Source organism: Lacerta agilis, chromosome 9 (assembly GCF_009819535.1).
Source record: "Lacerta agilis isolate rLacAgi1 chromosome 9, rLacAgi1.pri, whole genome shotgun sequence".
Lineage (NCBI taxonomy): Eukaryota > Metazoa > Chordata > Lepidosauria > Squamata > Lacertidae > Lacerta > Lacerta agilis.
In genome coordinates, this window is record NC_046320.1 from 39,406,682 (window position 1) to 39,425,329 (window position 18,648).

The 18,648-nt window shown below is 41.2% G+C and overlaps 1 protein-coding gene across 6 annotated transcripts in view; it reads left to right on the plus strand.

The window, feature by feature from the left end:
• The window catches only part of INPP4B (inositol polyphosphate-4-phosphatase type II B), a 205,737-nt gene that overhangs the window by 138,234 nt on the left and 48,855 nt on the right, over positions 1-18,648 (plus strand). For all 6 annotated transcript variants that reach the window (XM_033160867.1, XM_033160868.1, XM_033160869.1 and 3 more), the window contains 3 exons: positions 22-130; positions 9,744-9,921; positions 11,753-11,965. In XM_033160867.1, the coding sequence (XP_033016758.1) occupies positions 22-130; positions 9,744-9,921; positions 11,753-11,965 (500 nt within the window). The remainder of the gene's footprint in view (positions 1-21; positions 131-9,743; positions 9,922-11,752; positions 11,966-18,648) is intronic.

The following is an 18,648-nucleotide window of genomic DNA, read 5'->3' on the forward strand; positions in this document are numbered from 1 at the left end:
ATTTATCTGTTCCTGTTACAGATGCTCTCTATGATGTCATCACAGTAGGAGCCCCTGCGGCACATTTTCAGGGATTTAAAAATGGTGGTCTTCAGAAACTACTAAATAAATTTGAGGCAGAAAGGCGAAAGTAAGTATATTGACCATAACTTTATACATTATATGTTCCTTCCTATTTAACAACCTTGCTGCTTAAATGCTTTTGCATCATATTTAATGACTGTAGTAATTCTCAGGCTTAGATTTGCAGTACTATGAGTAATGCACAAAGTGAGCACATAGCCATGTGTGTGCTCACAAAATATAGACCTCCATCATTCTCATTTTACAGATGGGTAACTGAATGAAGATGAGAGAGAGCAAGTTGCTCAGCGACATCTACGTAGTTCCAGCATCTTAGCCACAGTACCAAAATGCAATTTTCTATTGATAGAATAGATAGTGAGGTTACAGAGTTACATGTGCCTCTCCAACATATTTAATCTTTTTTTAAAAAAGAAAAAGATTTAACTAGGTATATTGCTTTCAAAACCTTTCAGCTTTGTAGTACATAGGGCACTCTCTGCTAGGGCTGGCTTTACCATTAGGTAGAATGAGCCAGCCCCCTAGGGGCAGGCAGCAGTGGTTAAGTGTTGAAGAACAGAACTGTGTGTGCCAGGAAGCTTCCCTCAAATGTGGTCTTATTGCATATGTTGCATATTCACCTACCAGTCTGGTCAGCTTTGGTAAAGGGAATGGGAGGATGCCATATTTATTTATTTATTTATTTATTTATTTGTTGGGGGTTTTTGCCTCAGGCAACAAAATCTATTGGGCTAGCTCTGACTTTTGCCTATGCAATACTTTGTGTGCTTAACTTTTGATCTTATTGATTATGTTCAAATGGGAGTTCACCTAGGACAGAAATAGCCAGCTAGGTGCTCTCCAACAACTGCCATCAATCCTGACCATCGACCATGTTTCCTGACAGGAGCTGTAGTCCAAAATATCTGGAGGACACAATGTAGTAGGCTGGACGGTACTTTCATGGTGTGGGTGAAATTTTAAAAAGATTTTATTTCAAAGTACCAACTTTCGCTGTCATGTTGACAATTGTGGTTATTCATTCAACTACTTTAGGACTAGTTGGGAACAGAAAATTCTAATTAAAATCAAGAAACAATACTGATAGAAATTAATAAAGGTGTGTCATTAATTCCAGACTTCAGTCTTCAAGAGAATCTTTGTTCATGGAGGCACATCATCAGTTTAATTAGCTTCTGTTTCCTAACGGCTATTACAATTGTTATAGAAACTGCAATTGGCTTCTGTAGCCAGCTAAATAACACTTGTTATGCTCAGTCATGTATCCTAAATATCAGTGAAGTACCACTGATAATACTTCAGGTCACCATTGCAGTACCTGAAAATAAATTGTTTTCAAAATTTAGATTCTAACAGTGAAATGATGATTATATTGTAACACATTGTTGCTGATAACACTGTAATTATTTGTTTTCAAACTTAATATTGAGGGGTGGTGGTGGTGGTGGTGGTAAATTGCCAAATAGCATATTTGTATGTAGAACATGTAATGTAGAACAATGCAAGATTTGTCAGACCAGTTTCTGGCAATGGCCTATTAGAATTTATTTAAGCAAACCATGAAGTTTTAAAGCTTGCAGTCTCTTGGATTTGCTTAATGGATGATACCACCAACCTGTCTCTACAGCCAGCGGCGGAGCGTCATGCTCCAGCACCGGGGGCGGGGCTGGCGTGCATTCTTGGGGCGGGGTGCGCCACCCGCAGGGGCGTGACACACATTCTGGAGGTGGGACGCGCAGCCCGCAGGGGCGTGACACGCGTTCTGGGGGCGGGGTGCGCGTTCTGGTGCGGGATGCGCCACCCACAGGGGCGTGTTGTGCGTTATGGAGGCGTGGCTTGCCGAGATAGAACCCTATTGGGATCCCGCTGCCCGGAGTGCCCCGCCCCCTACGTCCCACCCTTCCTACGCCAGTGTCTACAGCTTTGCCTTCTTCTTATCCTTTGGATCTTTTCCCTTTGGTGAAATGATGGGAGAAAAACAATGTCCTGACTGCTAATTTTACTTTTCAATTCTACACTACTTTCTTCTTGTCAAGTGCTTTTAAAGAGGCTAATATTGACCACTTAAGGCTATTAATGGCTGATAGCTATGTTTTAATTCTGATGTTGAAGGTAGTACCGGTATATCTCTGAATGCCAGTTACTAGGGAACACAAGTGGGAAGAGCACTGTTGTGCTCATGTCCTGCTCGTTAGCTTATCATTGGCATCTGGTTGGCCAATGTGGGATCAGAAGGCTGGACTTAGCAGGGCTTTTCTCATGTTCTTAAAAACAAAACAGTCCTAAAATAGCCAGATTTGTGGATGCACTAATGTTATGTCTGAAATGTGGAAGCAAGCTTAAAATACCTATTTCATTCTAAATAAGGAAAATTATTTCACCATGGCAATGACAACTTTATTTTTGCATGGACATGTTTATTTAGCAGCCTCAAGACGGTTTGAGGCCACATAGCATTTTCCCAATCCAACTTTTACAATTTAAATGTTTTGGTTTACCTCTCTGAGGCCTGGATTGCAGAAAGAAGTAACACCTTGAGATGTCAGACAGAATATAATGTGAATAGATTAAAAGCCAGCAGCTGTTCTCTGTATGCTAATTGAAGTGAAATACTAAAAAGAAAGAGTGGAAGAGATTCTCTTCTCAGATAATCTGGGGAGGACTGTCAACCCTCTTGGACACCTTGTTGTTGTTCAGTCGTTCAGTCGTGTCCGACTCTTTGTGACCCCATGGACCAGAGCATGCCAGGCACGCCTATCTTTCACTGCCTCCTGCAGTTTGGCCAAACTCATGCTAGTCGCTTCGATGTCCAGCCATCTCATCCTCTGTCATCCCCTTCTCCTTGTGCCCTCCATCTTTCCCAACATCCGGGTCTTTTCTAGGGAGTCTTCTCTTCTCATGAGGTGGCCAAAGTACTGGAGCCTCAACTTCAGGATCTGTCCTTCCAGTGAGTACTCAGGGCTGATTTATTTAAGGATGGATAAGTTTGATCTTTTTGCAGTCCATGGGACTGTCAAGAGTCTCCTCCAGCACCATAATTCAAAAGCATCAATTCTTCGGCGATCAGTCTTCTTTATGGTCCAGCTCTCACTTCCATACATTACTACTGGGAAAACCATAGGTCATAGCAAATGTTGTTTTTAAAAATGTTTATTATTAATCTTTTTTAATTTCCAGTTTCAATATTAAGATGCTATTAAAATTGCTTTCATCCTATTAACAATATTTTCTGCTTTATATGCTTGCCCTAATTTAATTCCTGTTTAATTTAATAGCACTGGTTAGAAAGCCCATTTAATTGATATTGTGAGTTTCAGAGCTTGCAAGAAAAAGTATTATTTTTCTCTTCCCAGATGTTATTCCATTAAAAAAAACATTTTGGGACAAAATATAACTGAGCAGTTGCTCTAATATTACAGGTGCACCAGGCAGGGTAAAAGTTTCTTAAAGCTACAAAATGCAGCAAGGTAAGGGAGTGTGTTGTTTCCCTCATCCATGCACACTTTTCTCATCTCAAAAACAGACCTCCTTCACCTTTGGGTGTGTGAACACACATGTATTAAAATACATGTTGTTGCCCTGCCATTCTGCCTAAGGCTACGATTCTAGGAAAACCAGGATGTGAGGCGGGGAGGGAGCCTAACACTCATTCCTGGGTGTCTGAACGATGGTTTAACAGCTAGCCAGGAATGGCGTCTGAACTGGGTCTATAAGTGTTGGTGGTTTTTTTTTCTTTTCTTTTAGTATTATTGCACCCTTCCTCCAATATCTCAAAAGTCACCAGTAGTTGTGATACATATTTCAGTTTAATCAGTTAGGTAGCTAAAGGGCAGATAACTAACTTAAAGTTCTTCAAATACTTGCCAACCCTAATTTTAATGTAAGTTGCTCCTTAAAATTTCTCGATAGATAGATGATTATACTGTATGATGTAACTTCCTTCCTTTATAACAGTTTTGAGCAGGGAGTTTGAAAACACTGTTAGCAGAAAAGGAAAACATTAGCAGAGAAGCTGAAAATTAATTCATAACCCCTAAACCACCTCTCTACATTAATGTCAGGAGCACTATATTTTCATCTGTCTGTGACAAATGCAACCACTTAGGCCATGTAGGCCATGGTCATTTAGGACTTTCATCTGTATTCTCCTCCTTACATGTCAAGGAGGTGACTAAATTCTGTCCTTTCTTTTAAACATCTACAAGGTTACTTCCCCCACCCCCACCCCCACTCTGCATTAGCTGCTAAAATTGATGTCCGTATTCTAGTCATCTCCTTCCTTGATGACTGTTCCTTGATGCAGCCTGTTCATGGTTGACCTTCTATCTCTGCTGATCTCTCCCCACCCCCGGCTCTTTCAGAATACCTCTGTGAAATCTTTGGATACTTTAGGTTATTATTACAGGTAGGTAGCCGCGTTGGTCAAAATTTAAAAAGTCCTTCCAGTAGCACCTTAGAGACCAACTACTGTAAGTTTGTCATTGGTATGAGTTTTCGTGTGCATGCACACTTCTTCAGGTATGCACACGAAAGCTCATACCAATGACAAACTTAGTTGGTCTCTAAGGTGCTACTGGAAGGATTTTTTATTTTATTTAGGTTATTATGATCATGTCGCTCAACACACAGTCCTGTCACACTTTGCATTGGTTTTAAAATGATAGTCTTTCAAAGCTCGTCACTTCTTCATGTCCATTGTGGCTCAATTTGTATGTTGCTGTGAAAGCCACTAATAAAACTTCCTCACACTGCAGATGCTCAGTACAATTTTTAAAGGTGCTCTCTTATGTATCAACTTCAAATGGCCAGAATGGTTGTGAACTTCCCAAGGGACTCAGGTAGCTGCTTAGATCCCACCCTGCTGTTAGTGGACTTAATCTGCCACCAGGTGGCTTGCTTCTCATTGTGTCTCTTCCCCCATCCCACCCCAACATCATAACTTCCTAGCAACCTAAATATTTGCATTCCGCTTCCCAGTTTGGGCATACGCCAGCTGAGAAATCCCTAGGGATTTTTCATGTTAGAAACCTGACTGACACATACAGTAAGGTAAAGGGTAAAGGGACCCCTGACCATTAGGTCCAGTCGTGGACGACTCTGGGGTTGCGACGCTCATCTTGCTTTACTGGCCAAGGGAGCCGGCATACAGCTTCTGGGTCATGTGGCCAGCATGACTAAGTTGCTTCCGGCGAACCAGAGCAGCGCACAGAAACGGTATTTACCTTCCACTGGAGCAGTACCTATTTATCTACTTGCACTGTGTGCTTTCAAACTGCTAGGTTGGCAGGAGCTGGGACCGAGCAACGGGAGCTCACCCCGTCGCAGGGCTTCGAACTGCCGACCTTCCGATCAGCAAGCCCTAGGCTCTGTGGTTTAACCCACAGCGCCACCCGCATCCCAGACACATACAGTAGAAGGTGCTATTCTTTGCAACCCGGGAGTTTGCTGAGCTGTCCATTATCACTTTACTGCTTTGCCAGCCTTATGCTGATGACTGCTAAACCATGCTCCTGAGTGTCAGTCACAGGGTGGTCCCCTTTGCAATGGTGCACACGGTTTGTTGGGGGAAGGAGTCAAGGAGAGGGTTAATGCATAATACAGCATGTGAGGAATATGCCTTCATATTCTAGAAGGGGTGGTCTTTTCTGTACAAAGCTTATTTAATTTCCTGAATTGCATAGCACCAATAATTATTGTAAGACACTTTACCCCAATTCCAGATGGTAACAATTTGAAATCATTTGCAAGAATTACTCACATAACAGCAGGAATGGAAATATAGTATGTTATCATTAAACACCAGGCATTTAACTTCCTTCGGTTCTTAATATATTTAGAAAATTTGTTAGGGGAAGGTTACTCAGTAACACTATAACACTTATTCAGATTCTGTTACAAGTTATGCAGCTCTGTGCTTTGAGTGTTATAATGTAGCACTAACTTACAACCCAGCATTAAATTAAAAGTAATCTAGTAACAAGCAATATGATTATTTTAAATAATATGCTTACATCAGAATAATGGCAGTACTCATATGTTAAAAATTCAAAAGCAAAGGGGGTAGCCTACTTTAACTTGGAAAGCATAATTATAGACTCTGTGAATATATGGGTGGGGGCAAATTTTAAACAAGATAACTAAGATTTTATTCAGGAACTATGGCATTATTATCCTTCTGTCGTGTACATTTTTTTTCTCATTTGTAACTACAGTACATTCAACTATCCTGTTGGAACCCATTTAAGTGAAAGCTTTGTCTATTAGTTTTATTCAAAGCCTCATTATACATTTATTCAGTGCTGTTGTTTAAGAGCATTAGCTTTGACATTGTCCCTATCTAAGGGTGATAACAGAAATGACTTTTGCAATGATTTCACAAGTCCTACATCAGTGTGTGTGTGTGAGAGAGAAAGAGCAGTGGCGGAGTAAGGCTCCGTGCTCCCTGGGGCGGTGAAAAAACATGCCCCGGGGGCGGGGCGCCGTGACATCCCCGCCAATCGCGCACGTCAGCCCCATGAGCCGCCTTTTCCTTCTGCGGCTCAAAAGGGAGCCGCGGAAGCGGTGGTCCGACGACGGATTGCGCAGGTGCACGGAGTGCGCAGGTGCACTCCATCGTCGGGCCGTGCGCTGCTGCTCCCGGGGTGACGGAGGGAGCGGCGGCGTGTGGGAGTGGTGGGAGGGGCCTGCGCTTGTCTCCCCCATGTGCCGCCATTCGTTCCGTCACCCCGGGAGCAGCAGCACCGCACACACCATGCGCTGCTGCTCCCAGGGCGACGGAGCGAGCAGCGGCGCGTGGGGGTGACAAGCGGTGGCCCCTTCTGCCACTCCCCATGCACCACCGGTCACCCTGGGAGCAGCAGCGCTGCAGGGACGGGGTGCTCGCTCGGCCGTGCGCTGCTGCTCCCGGGGTGACGGAGGGAGCGGCGGCGCATGGGAGTGGCGGGAGGGGCCGCCGCTTGTCACCCCCACCCTCCCCTGTCGCCCGGGGCATGATGCCCCTACCGCCCCCCCTAGCGACGCCCCTGAGAAAGAGTGGTGCAGAGAGAATATGCAGAGGTGGTTGTTTTTTTCTTTTAAAAAATCACCACAGTGACCACATTCACATGTGACACTAAGCCGAAACAAGGCTTAGGGCAAATGTACTGACTCCCAGGGAAAGATCACAGCTGCTTTGCTCTTTCTCAGTCCTTTTACTTCAGCATGGCATGGCAGCTAAGGTAAGGCTTGGTTTAGCATTTTGCCTGAACCTAGAATCGTGGTTTAATGCTCTCCTCCTTAAACACAATCCAAAGCTAAGGTTTGGTCTCGGTTACAGGTGATGGTTCGTCTGGAGGAAACTGAACCAAGAGCCCTGGTTTAGATGATATGCTAAGCTAAGCTAAACCTTGGCTTCGCTGCTGCCCCACAGTAAGTTAAAATGGATGGGGAGGAGCAAAGCATCAGGTGTGAGCTGCACTCCAGAAGCCAGCAAATTTGCATGGTTTTGGTAAACCCTAGTTTGGCATATGGTAACAAATTTAAATGGCTGGTCTCTCTAAAAGTCTCTGTTAATATTCTGAAGACCTTATCTGATTGCCTGCTGTGTCAATCTGCAGGCTGTAGGACTCCGAAACATGTGCCATCAAACCAATGCAAGAAATTGTGCTGGTGTGGGGTGTGTCAGGGTTTACTCACTCTGCCATGGTGGCTTGGAAAATATGAATTCTTAACTAAGGTCTTCTAGAAGCAACAACTTTTCATCAAAGTTGGACAACATTTTGTACTTGGATATGCAGTGCAGTAGTGATTAGCAATGGTTACAACCAGAGTTGTGAATGGGGGTGTTAACATCTGAGGTGCGTAGGAAATTTCACCGCACACATAATTGAGGGTTACCACCTCATATAATAGCACACATACTCACAAACAAATTTGCAAGGACCAGCACTTCTGGTAATCACTGGTGGCAATCTTATTAATGTATGGCGTAAGCAATTATAGCTCCACAGATTTACCCATCTGGAAACATCTATGTGATTAATGAAGAAAAATTGCTACCAGTCCTTTCCTGTTAATATTATTGCCAGGTTCAGATTTAAAGGCAAGTGACCCATGTGACTTCCTGGAGTGCCAGACCCAGGGTGCCTGTGTGGTGAACACAGTTTTTCAAAGCTCAGGGTCATGAAAGTATATTTTAATAAACAATGGCTTATAAGAAACAGACATAATTTGCTGTTTAATTGTTTTAAAATGTCATTGGACAGAGATAATCCTGAAGATCACAAGGTGAATTTTCATCTCCTTAAACTGGTTGTTATTTTAGGTGCAAAATTAAAATTGGAAATTGGGCTTTTTGTGGCTTGTAGTTCAGTACAAACCTCTTGCTTCTCACTTTTCAACATACCATATAATACCTTGCTTCTTCTCATATCTCTTCCTTGTTTTCCCATAAACTTGACATTTCGGTGCTGTGCCATTTAGCAAATGATGGGTAGTGCAAAACTATTTTTTTCTGAATAACTTGGTGCACAAAGCGACCAATGGAAGTGTCTCTCCTTTAATCAAGATGTTTGGGACTCAGTGAGTACTTACTGTGTTGTATCCAGAGATGCTCTTCTGCAAGAGGAAGAGCATAGCACAATATCGTTGCTTGACAAAAAAGAACCGTTTGCATCTTCTAAAACAAGCCACTTGCACAGTGCCTCAAGATGTGTGCTTGAGGTAAGCATCTTCTATTAGCTCTGTTTGCAGAACAGCAGCCCTTCTGGATCAAACCTATTACTTCTCTCCAGCAAACTGAGACAGAGTAAGGGGTATCTCTTGTGTAATAGACTCGGTAAGGTATTTGCCTGAATTTTAGCCGTGTGATCTTCCTGATTAGTCATGTCGTCTTTTTGATTGCTCTTAGTCTCTTTCAAGTGGCATGCCTTAGCATCTCCTGGCAAAAATAAGCCTGAATTCCAAAATTCCCCACATCTGCCACATCTCTTGCTGCTTCCACTCCTTGTATTATATCCCCTGTACTGAATTTTAGTTCATAGTCTCCTCAAGGCAGAGACCTGTCCTTTTATGGCTACTCTGCAACAATGATAGCAAAAATAACAACATTTCATAGACCCAGCAGTGGTGAGGATAAAAGCATACTGTGGCTGATTAATAATAATTAACTTTAGGATACTTATCAAAAATATTTTAAAAAATGTAATTGCACAGATGGGGTAGTGAGTTGTTTTTTTATTTTACTTAGGCTCATTATGGATTGTCAAGTGTGTCACTGGAGATTATATAAGCTTTTATTTTCTTTAGAATTGTAGGAATGGGAACGTGTCTGCTTTCTTTCCTTTTTTTATGGTACAGCGGTTCATTCAAAGAGCTTCAGGGAATAATTAGTTTCAGCAGCAGTGCCTGAAGCATTCATCAAAGAAAAGGTTACCATCTCTTGCTATGCCAGCAAGGTCTGTTTCCTAGACTTTAGCCAGTTGGATTTCCAAATAGTGCCCATAAGGTGTTGTAGTCAACTTTAGAACACCTTTCCATAATAATTGTAGAATTCTGAGAGTCTTCACATACTGATGATGAGTATCCACTTGGCCTTTAAAAGTTAAAAAGAAAAAAAGGTTTTGACTTTCAGGTATGTGTTGTTTTTTTTTAAAAAAAAGTATCTATATTTCCTTCTGCAGTACTGGGTACCAATGTATTTACTATTCACCTGAAAACACAGCCAAGGCAAAAGAAGTTCTTAGTAGCATCAATCATCTGCAGCCTCTCATATCAAGCCATGCAGACCTGCTGCTTAATTCTGCAAGGCAGCATTTGCCAGACAGCTTGAAGAATTCCTTAAAGATGCTTTCAGAAACGGTAAGATTCAAATATGGTCCCTGCAGTGACAACTAGACAGAACTCACCAAATTTGTAGCTGCTATCCCTAGCTGCATCCCCAAGGTGGGAAAATGTTAGGTTATTTTGGTGGTTACAAGCTTCAGGCTACTGCCATACTAGGAAAATCATGCTCTTTTGGGTTTTTACTCCATTCTGAATTGTTGCTGTTGTTTTTAAAAAATGTGATTTCCGTACACAGGGAATAAAAGTAGGTATTATTGTTTGAACTAGGAAGATCTGTCTAAATTTTGTTCATTCGTTTCTTTTGTTAAAATGGATATCCTACTCTTCACCATAAAATGTTTGTAGGAAACTCCACAAAAGTAAATTTTTCCTATTTTTATCTATTTTACACCAGCCGCGCAAAACCTTTGGCCCTTGGCCTAATTTCATGTGGGTGGCAAGGAGAGGAGTAAGGAGCAGGAGGAAGAGAGAAAGAAAGAAAGAAAGAAAGAAAGAAAGAAAGAAAGAAAGAGAAAGAAAGAAAGAAAGAAAAGAGGTGAAGTGAGAAAGAACAGGGTAGGCGGGACCACCCCACGCAGCCATCCACCTTTTTACAAGTTCTCTGTGAAAACTTCAGCTAACAAAAACTATTACATTATAAAACTCCTCCTAGGTTGGAGAGTCTCTGCTCACAATTTGCAAGGATTCATGGGTTTCAAAGTACATCCCAAATCTGTTTTGTTTTTAACCAATATAGATAACTTCCCGGTATTCACAGGTTTTTCCTGCTATAGCAATGAAAAATGGCACTTACTATCTATTCAGATTTACCCTGTTTTTGACCTACATTTTTTTTTGGGGGGGGGGATGCAGAGATCTTTGGTGTACTCTTTTACTTTGGTGCCTGTAATGGAATTCATTAGGGTTTTTAAAAATAATAATGTGATGTTCTTCTAAATTGAGGTTTATGTCACATTTGTACTGTAATAATTGAAACAGATGTCTCTAGTACACACTGTGGATATGTCTACAAGGAGGAAGGATGAGTGCTAGCAGTTGATTGAATTGATACAAGAAAAATATATGATACTTAATAGGAAGGAAGGAAGGAAGGTGTCCTAGTTAAAAGGTTTTTGTGTTTAATTCTGCTGAGATGAATGTGAAATTTAGAGAGTTGTTCAGGATAGGCACCTTTTAATTGAACAAAGGCTTGCCTAGGGGTGAAAAAAATTACATTATTCATTTGATAATTATGTGATCACTTGAACTGTAAATTTGCCATCATCAGTCAACATGGACTATTGCCTCTTATCATGCTTTAAAATTAGCTAATAATGGAATCACAGCAGGCAACAAGATTGTCACAAGTTGTCTATCAGCTCTCCTGTGCTGGTTGTTGCTTAACCAGGGGTTCTCTAAATTTTTGAATTCTGGGTCCCATCTGCTTCTGCAGTTACTGTGTCTTATACATACACAGATACACACACACACACACACACACACACACACACAAACTTTGCACTAATTGGTTTCCCCTCACACAGTTGTGTGCAGACTAGTGCCGGGCTGAAACTTGATCCCAAGTTTTGCAGGACCATGTGTCCCCTTGCAAATTGGGATGCTATTTTCTGCGGCTTCCTTAGGGGCATTACAAATGTTGAGAGAATTTGTGTCTCTTAAGGTGCCACAAAACTTCATTGTTTTCAAAAGCTTAGCATACCCTTGCACTAACAGAAGTTGATATAACAGATAACAATATACATTTCCTTACCTAGTCTTTGGCGCCATTGTGACAACTACAGGCTATGCTGTGAATTAGATGTACGTTGCCTGCTTATTACTGACTGCACACTCATTTTAATTCTAGACAGAGTTATTTGTACATGCATTTAAGGATCAGCTGATCAGAAGTGCCCTTTTAGCTCTATACACAGCCCGTCCAGGTTGTGTCCTAAAAAAACCAACTGTGCCAAGGAACAGTGCTGAAGAGAGTGGGGATCATTCGAGTCAGGAGCATCCATCCCAAATCAAGAGACAAGATTCTATACCTCACCATTCGGAATATGACGAGGAAGAGTGGGTAAGTAGCCTCCAAGTTATGTTCTTGGGTGAGTCTATTCAATTACAAATTGTCAATTATGGGTACCATTGCATGCACTTTGGGCTTTATTATTATTATTATTATTATTATTATTATTATTATTATTATTATTATTAATTCCACAGGAGCATCCATCTTAGTCAGCTGCAGGAACCGCAACAGGTTCATGTGACACCTTAAGCACACTTTGTTACATGTAAGAAGCAACCTCATGAATGTGGCAAAGTATGGCACAGTAAGGCGATCAACAAAGGGAGTGACACAGAGGCCGCAGCCAGTATTGCTGCCTCAGCATATTCAGAGGATTAATATCTGGCAACCACATCCCCAAATTTCACTGAAGAATCACGGTCATTACAAGGAACAACGTGTAGGAGCCAAAGTGTTCATTTACTGGATGTGTGGAGGACATAGCTGACAACTGTCCCCCCCCCCTTTTAAGGGAAATTCCCTTATTCCAAATAGGATTCCTCACAATAAAAGGGAAAAGTTGACAGCTATGGACTGGAGGGAAGCAGTTCTAGGGAAGCATCAGTGACCTGAACAAACTCCCATTTTTAGTTTACAAAAACTTACATGACTTGTTACCTGGAGGCAATTTGTTTGTTCATCACAAGCAATAATAATAATAATAATAATAATAATAATAATAATAATAATTATTATTATTATTATTATTATTATTATTATTATTATTAGGGATGTGGCTATTTAAAGTCTGGCTTAGCTTCTCTCTCCTCCTGTACCTTACAAGCGAAAAGGTAAACTGGGTCACAGCTTGCAATTTGTTGAGCCAGAGGGGGAGAAGTAGGGCCTGTCAGTTATTAAGAACATAATAACTGCCTCCCCAGATCAGACCGAAGATCCCATCTGCTCCAGCAGTTTCCCACCTACAGTGGCCGTACAGGAGTCCATTGATATCCCATAAGCTATATATACTTTTTGAAGGCATAATCATTCATTCCAACTGGAAATTTCAATGTGGTGCCCAAGCACATGGTGAAACCAGTAAATATATACAACTCTACAAAATTAAAATGCCAGAAGCAGCAATTTTAATGCTTTTTTAATATGCTACGCAGATACCTCCCTGTTGGTCACATTCCCCCTGCCTATCACTTTCAAAGGAAGAAAAGAAAGAAGGGGGGGGCTGCCCAGGACAGAGAGGGCTGGCAAATTAATGATATGCTTCATACCACCTTACAAACTGTGGGGCAGCTTTTCTTACAAGTTTGCATGAAAAAACGGCATTTTAAGAGTTCATGCTGGAAGTTTCTATATGTGCAACGCTGTTAGTTACAAACAGTGTCAGGCGGTTAAGATCAATGCCGATTAGGCTGCTGAGTAAAATGCAATTGGCCATGGTATTCCTAGGCAGTACCAAAGCAATGCTAACTCAGTAAAGAAAAATATTTCACCTGACGGTTACAGATTGTCTCTGAATAGTTGTTCCCATTTTCTCTCACCAGCTGTTTCTGTCATTCCAAAGCCTCCCTTCAGGGAGGATAAAAAGTCACTCCATACATAATGCAAGAGTTAGGTGGGCAGAGTGCCATTTGGAAACCACTGTTGTATATTTCTAGCTAGTTAGCATGCCTGGTTAGAAAGTACTTTATGAACAGCAGTGAACAAATACGAAAGGACAACAGAGTTATAAGTCCAGGCTTTACTTACCCAAATTTTTGAAAAGAGAAATTTCAGAATGCATGTGAGAAGATGATACAGTTAATTTGCCAAAACAGATCTACTAGGAACCTGTGTGGTGTAGTGGTTAATGTGTTGAATTAAGACCTGGGGGCCAGGGTTCAAACTGTATAGAAAAGGTAGGGATATAAATGTAATAATAATAATAATAATAATAATAATAATAATAATAATAATAATACACAATGACTATGTAATCATTGCCCCTAAATGTATTTTTTTAATATCTTAAGTGCGTCATCTTACTGCACCTTAAGCACAGAAGAAAGCAGGATTAGCGCAGCCATGAGGCAAACGGAGGCAGCCGCTTCAGGCAGCATAATCCAAGGGCATGCCTCTCCCTCCCCCCCCCCCAATTCCCACTGTTGAAAAAGCAGTGGGTTCTGGGTTCTGGCAGAGTGCCATGCTTACCAGGGGAGGTCACACAAGGCATCCAGAGCCCTCTGCATAATCTTGTGATCTCTCACACAATCTCCCCAGAAACCATAGCTGCATGATGCCAGTAAGCAAGTTTTTTTGGGGGTGGGGGGAAGCAAGAAGAGCAAGGCACATACACAGGGCAGCAGTTTCCCTTTTCACCTCAAGCAGGAAACCGGGATGAGCTGCCACCTAAAGGAAGCACATTTCAGCCACACTTTAGGAGACATAAACATGCAGGTTCAGTTGCAGCACGGAAGCAAGAAGGGTTATGGGTGAGAAATATCAAAAATAGTACAGACAGAGGGAAGAAAGGACTACCTTGCTAAGCAGTGAGGACAGTTTTGTGCAGCAAGAATATTTGCCAGAGTTTAGCCCTGCTTCAATTCAGATTTTGAATGCTTGCCCGCCCTCCTCCTCCCAAGATGTTTTACTTTTCTTTGGGGAAGAAAAATGTACATTTTGGATATGCCTTACAGTGATTCTATTTTAATCTTTATATACATGCACATGTACTACAATGGTTGAAAGGAGAAATAAGATTCTGCCCCCACTTGTGAACCAGAAGGCAGAGGGAGGGGAGGATAAAGCTAATCATTGCTATTCTGAACCTCAGTGACTTGCATAAAATGTGACAGTGAAGTTTGGCCCATGTCCCAGTATATCTCAGTAGCTATCAGTGTAAACTGGGAATACTTCCAGTGAAGTTAATTGCCTAACATAAATGAAAATGTGGGAAGAACCAGTCCTCCTAATACTAGACTTACCAAAATGCTTCAGCTGTCATTGTATAAGATCATGTGGCTTTGGGTAAAATCCAAATTGGCCTGAATTGGGCCAATTTGATCATCTGATTCAGATTCAGAACCTGTTTTTCTGTAGTGATATTGTATGGTTATGTGTTTTTTGTTTGTTTGTTTGTTTTCTTGTCTACATTTTACCTTTCTCTCTCTTTCCAATTTTTTATCTTTCCCACTTTGTATCAAAACTGAATTGTAAATAAACATTTGTGCTAAGTCGAAACACTGAATACCATGCTGCAATATCTGGAGACAGCAGGGTGGGCTGGATTGTGGAAAGATGAGGAAAGGGAAGGAGGGGGTACTTCGTCACAAACAGCTACTCTAAAAAACTGAAGTAAATAATAAGAAACAATAATATAAATAGGCACCATGGGAGGGTGATCATTATCAGGATCTCATCAGGCAGGAAGCGGGGGTGGGGTGGGTGGGTTTAACCCTTTTGTCCACTGCTGTGGCCTTCACAAAAATAACTCCTTTGAAACTGCTAATTGCATTGGGAGGAAAGTCATAGTTTCTTCAGGGCTGCAGCGGGGGAGGAAAGGGTTACTCTGCTTGATCAAGACAGGTATCAAACCCCTTGCCTTGTGGTTTCTGTTTACATTTCACACACACACACACACACACACACACACACTGCAAATAAACCCTTAATGGCATGTCTAGTTTGACCCTTAGTTAATAAACATGACAGTTATTTCTATTACACTATTGTAGACTGCTGTCTTATGCACACTAAGCTGTGAGTAAAATCTCATTGAACAGTGTTTCTTGCTAATGAGTAAACATACGGAAGATCGTACTGTTAGAAGCATTTTTGTCAAGGGAGGATTTCTATTTTTTTATTTTTGCAAAAGTTGGAAGGTTGCATACTTCTTTCAGTGTCAGTACAATACAGCTCAAAGTCTTTAAACTCCATGTTGTTATGCTTGAAATGAAATAGAAATTTAGCATGGATTTTGACTAAAGGCTTATTTTAGTTGACTTTCAGAAATAAAAAGATCAAATGCAGGCAAATCAACTCTGGGATCGAGACAAACTCACGAGTTTAATTTTACCACCGTGATAACTCCCACGGGGTGAAGTTTTAGTTCAGATAAACATGTGTGCACTTACAGAACAAGGACATGAATAACATTGCTAAGCAGGGTGGGTTTTTTTTTTTAACAGGAATGAGTCAGGTTTGATTTCAGGGTTTGTCAGAGATGGGGGAAAATAGGTTCGGGTATATAGATTTTTAAACCAGAGAGAGAGAAAATGAGAAGGAGATAGGTTTTCTGAGTAAACACCCAAGGGAAATAAATTATTTTCTATGAAATAAAAACATTTAAGCTAAAATCACATTCCTTCATAATTCCTCTCTTGAGTCCACAGGTGATTAGATCATTTGTTCATTCTATAATCCATTAGTGAGGTAGTTCTATAGAAATAATCTGGTAAGTAGGGGATTTGTCAGCAATTAAAAGCAGTACCCAGAAATCTAAAAAGTAAACACAAACCAGTGTTATTTATAAAGGACTAGTGTTTTTTTTGGGGGGGGGAACCCTACAAACATTTTATATAAAGATGCAGGTACAAAGTGATTGGTTATGGCAGACAGGGCATATACATGTCAATATTTGCTGGCACAATATTGTACTGCAGACTGAGCTTGTATAAGCTTTTGAACTCTTCTACAACATTATCATCATGTTATAATTTTCTCCTACTTGGAATTCTATCATGCACTTTCACATATCTCTTTAGAAATATTCCACTTTTACCTGTATTTAAATTATTGTTATACTGTTCCTTTTCTTTCATGGGTGGATAGGAATAGCTGTTGACCATCTTGTTGATAATTCAGCCCATGTGCTTTTACCTTATTCCAACAGCTAATCAGAAATGTGAAGCTGTGCGGATATTGTAAGCTAGCTTTACCATGTGATTGAAGATCCAATAGTTGAGTTTACAAGTAACTGACATGCTGAACAGTTGTGTAATGCTGGTTGAACCTGATATATCACTGCTTAAGGCATCTGATTCTCTCCCCATAAAACTTGTTTCCTAACTTCCATGGCCTATTAAAACCTGCTGTTAATGAACAGTCAAGTAAGCACAATTGTTTGAAGTCACAGCTTTAATCCACCACAGTTCCTTTTTCATTCTCAGAATGTGTTCTCTGCCACTGACCCACTGCAAACATAAAACACAACACCACAGGCACCCATGCTATGCTTTGCATACTTGCAAACACAATGAAATGTTTACTAGCCCTCAAAAAATTATGGAGCTGAATTTAAAGATGGCGAGCACAACCCAGTTATTCTTTCTTGATCTCTCAGTGGCTTTCAGTGCTATTGACCATGGTCTCCTTCTCAGCCAACTTAGTGGGATGGGTATAGAGACACTGTTTTACAGTAGTTACAATCCTATGGGTTGGTTTCCAAGAACAATAATTAGTGATTGTCTTTTGGCCCCCTGGCAGATGTGCTGTGGGATATCATAGGGTACCATTATGTCCCCAATGCTGTTTCACATCTATATGAAGCGATTTTGAGCAGCCATTCAGAGGTTTGGGGCAAGGCCTCATCAGTATGCTGATGATGCCCACCTATATTTCTCAGTAGCACCCAAATGAAGAGAGGCTGTGGAAGCCATGAACTGGTCCCTGGACTCAGTGGTGGACTCTGAATTGTGGCAAAAATGAGGTGCTGTAGGTGAAGTTCAGATAATTGGTCAATTGCCTGCTTTGGGTGGGGTCATACTGCCCTTGAAAGAGTGGGTTCATATTCTGGAGGTGCTCCTGGTTCTGTTTTGTTGCTAGAGGCCTGGGTGACCTCAGTAGCTAGGAGTGCCTTTTACCAGCTATGGCTGTTCCTGGATCAGTGTAACCTGACCAGTGTCATCTGTGAGCTGGTAATCACAGGCTGTATTACTGCAATGCTGCACTTGAGATTTGTCCAGAAGTTGTAATTAGTGCAAAATGTGGGCAGCTCGAGTGCTCACTGGGACAGGATATAGTCAACATATTACCCCACTGTTGAAAGAATTGCACTGGCTGTCAGTTAGCTACCAGCTAAGTTAAAGGTGCTAGTTTGATGTGCAAAGCCCTCTATAGCTTGGGACCAGGATACCTGAAAGAAGGCCTCACTCGTATACCCTGTCAATCACTGCACTCTGCAGGTGAGGACCTCTTGCAGATATCATGTTATCAGGAGGTCCATTCTGCATAATGTAGAAATGGGGCCTTTTGTGTTGTTGTACCTCCCCTTTGGAATTCTTTCCCCTTGAATATTAGAAAATGGCATCCTTTGGGCACCTACTAAAGGCCTTCCTCTTCCAAGAAGCCTTTTAAGTTGAGATATTTCCCAGTCTGCATCTGTACTGGAATTGTTTTTAGGATGTTTTGTTGCTTTATCATGTGATGCTTGTTGCCCTGTGCTCCTTTCACAGGAAGGGTGGGATATGAATTTAATTTTATATGACTTAAAATGCCACATCCCACTTGGAGGTATTGAGTATCTTCAGGGACTGGGCTTCTCATCAGTTATGTAAACATGTACTAATGTATTTCATCTTGAAGAAAATAGCTATACTCTTCCCTTAGAATATGCATCAGCCCAAACAGCTTCAGATGCACAAGAATAAATTACATAGTTTGCCAAAATAAATTTGAGAAAGTGGGAGCTGTGGTCCCCAACTGTATATGTGACATCATATTTGTCAGTCTTTGAGGTATTACATGTGTCTTCCCCTTTG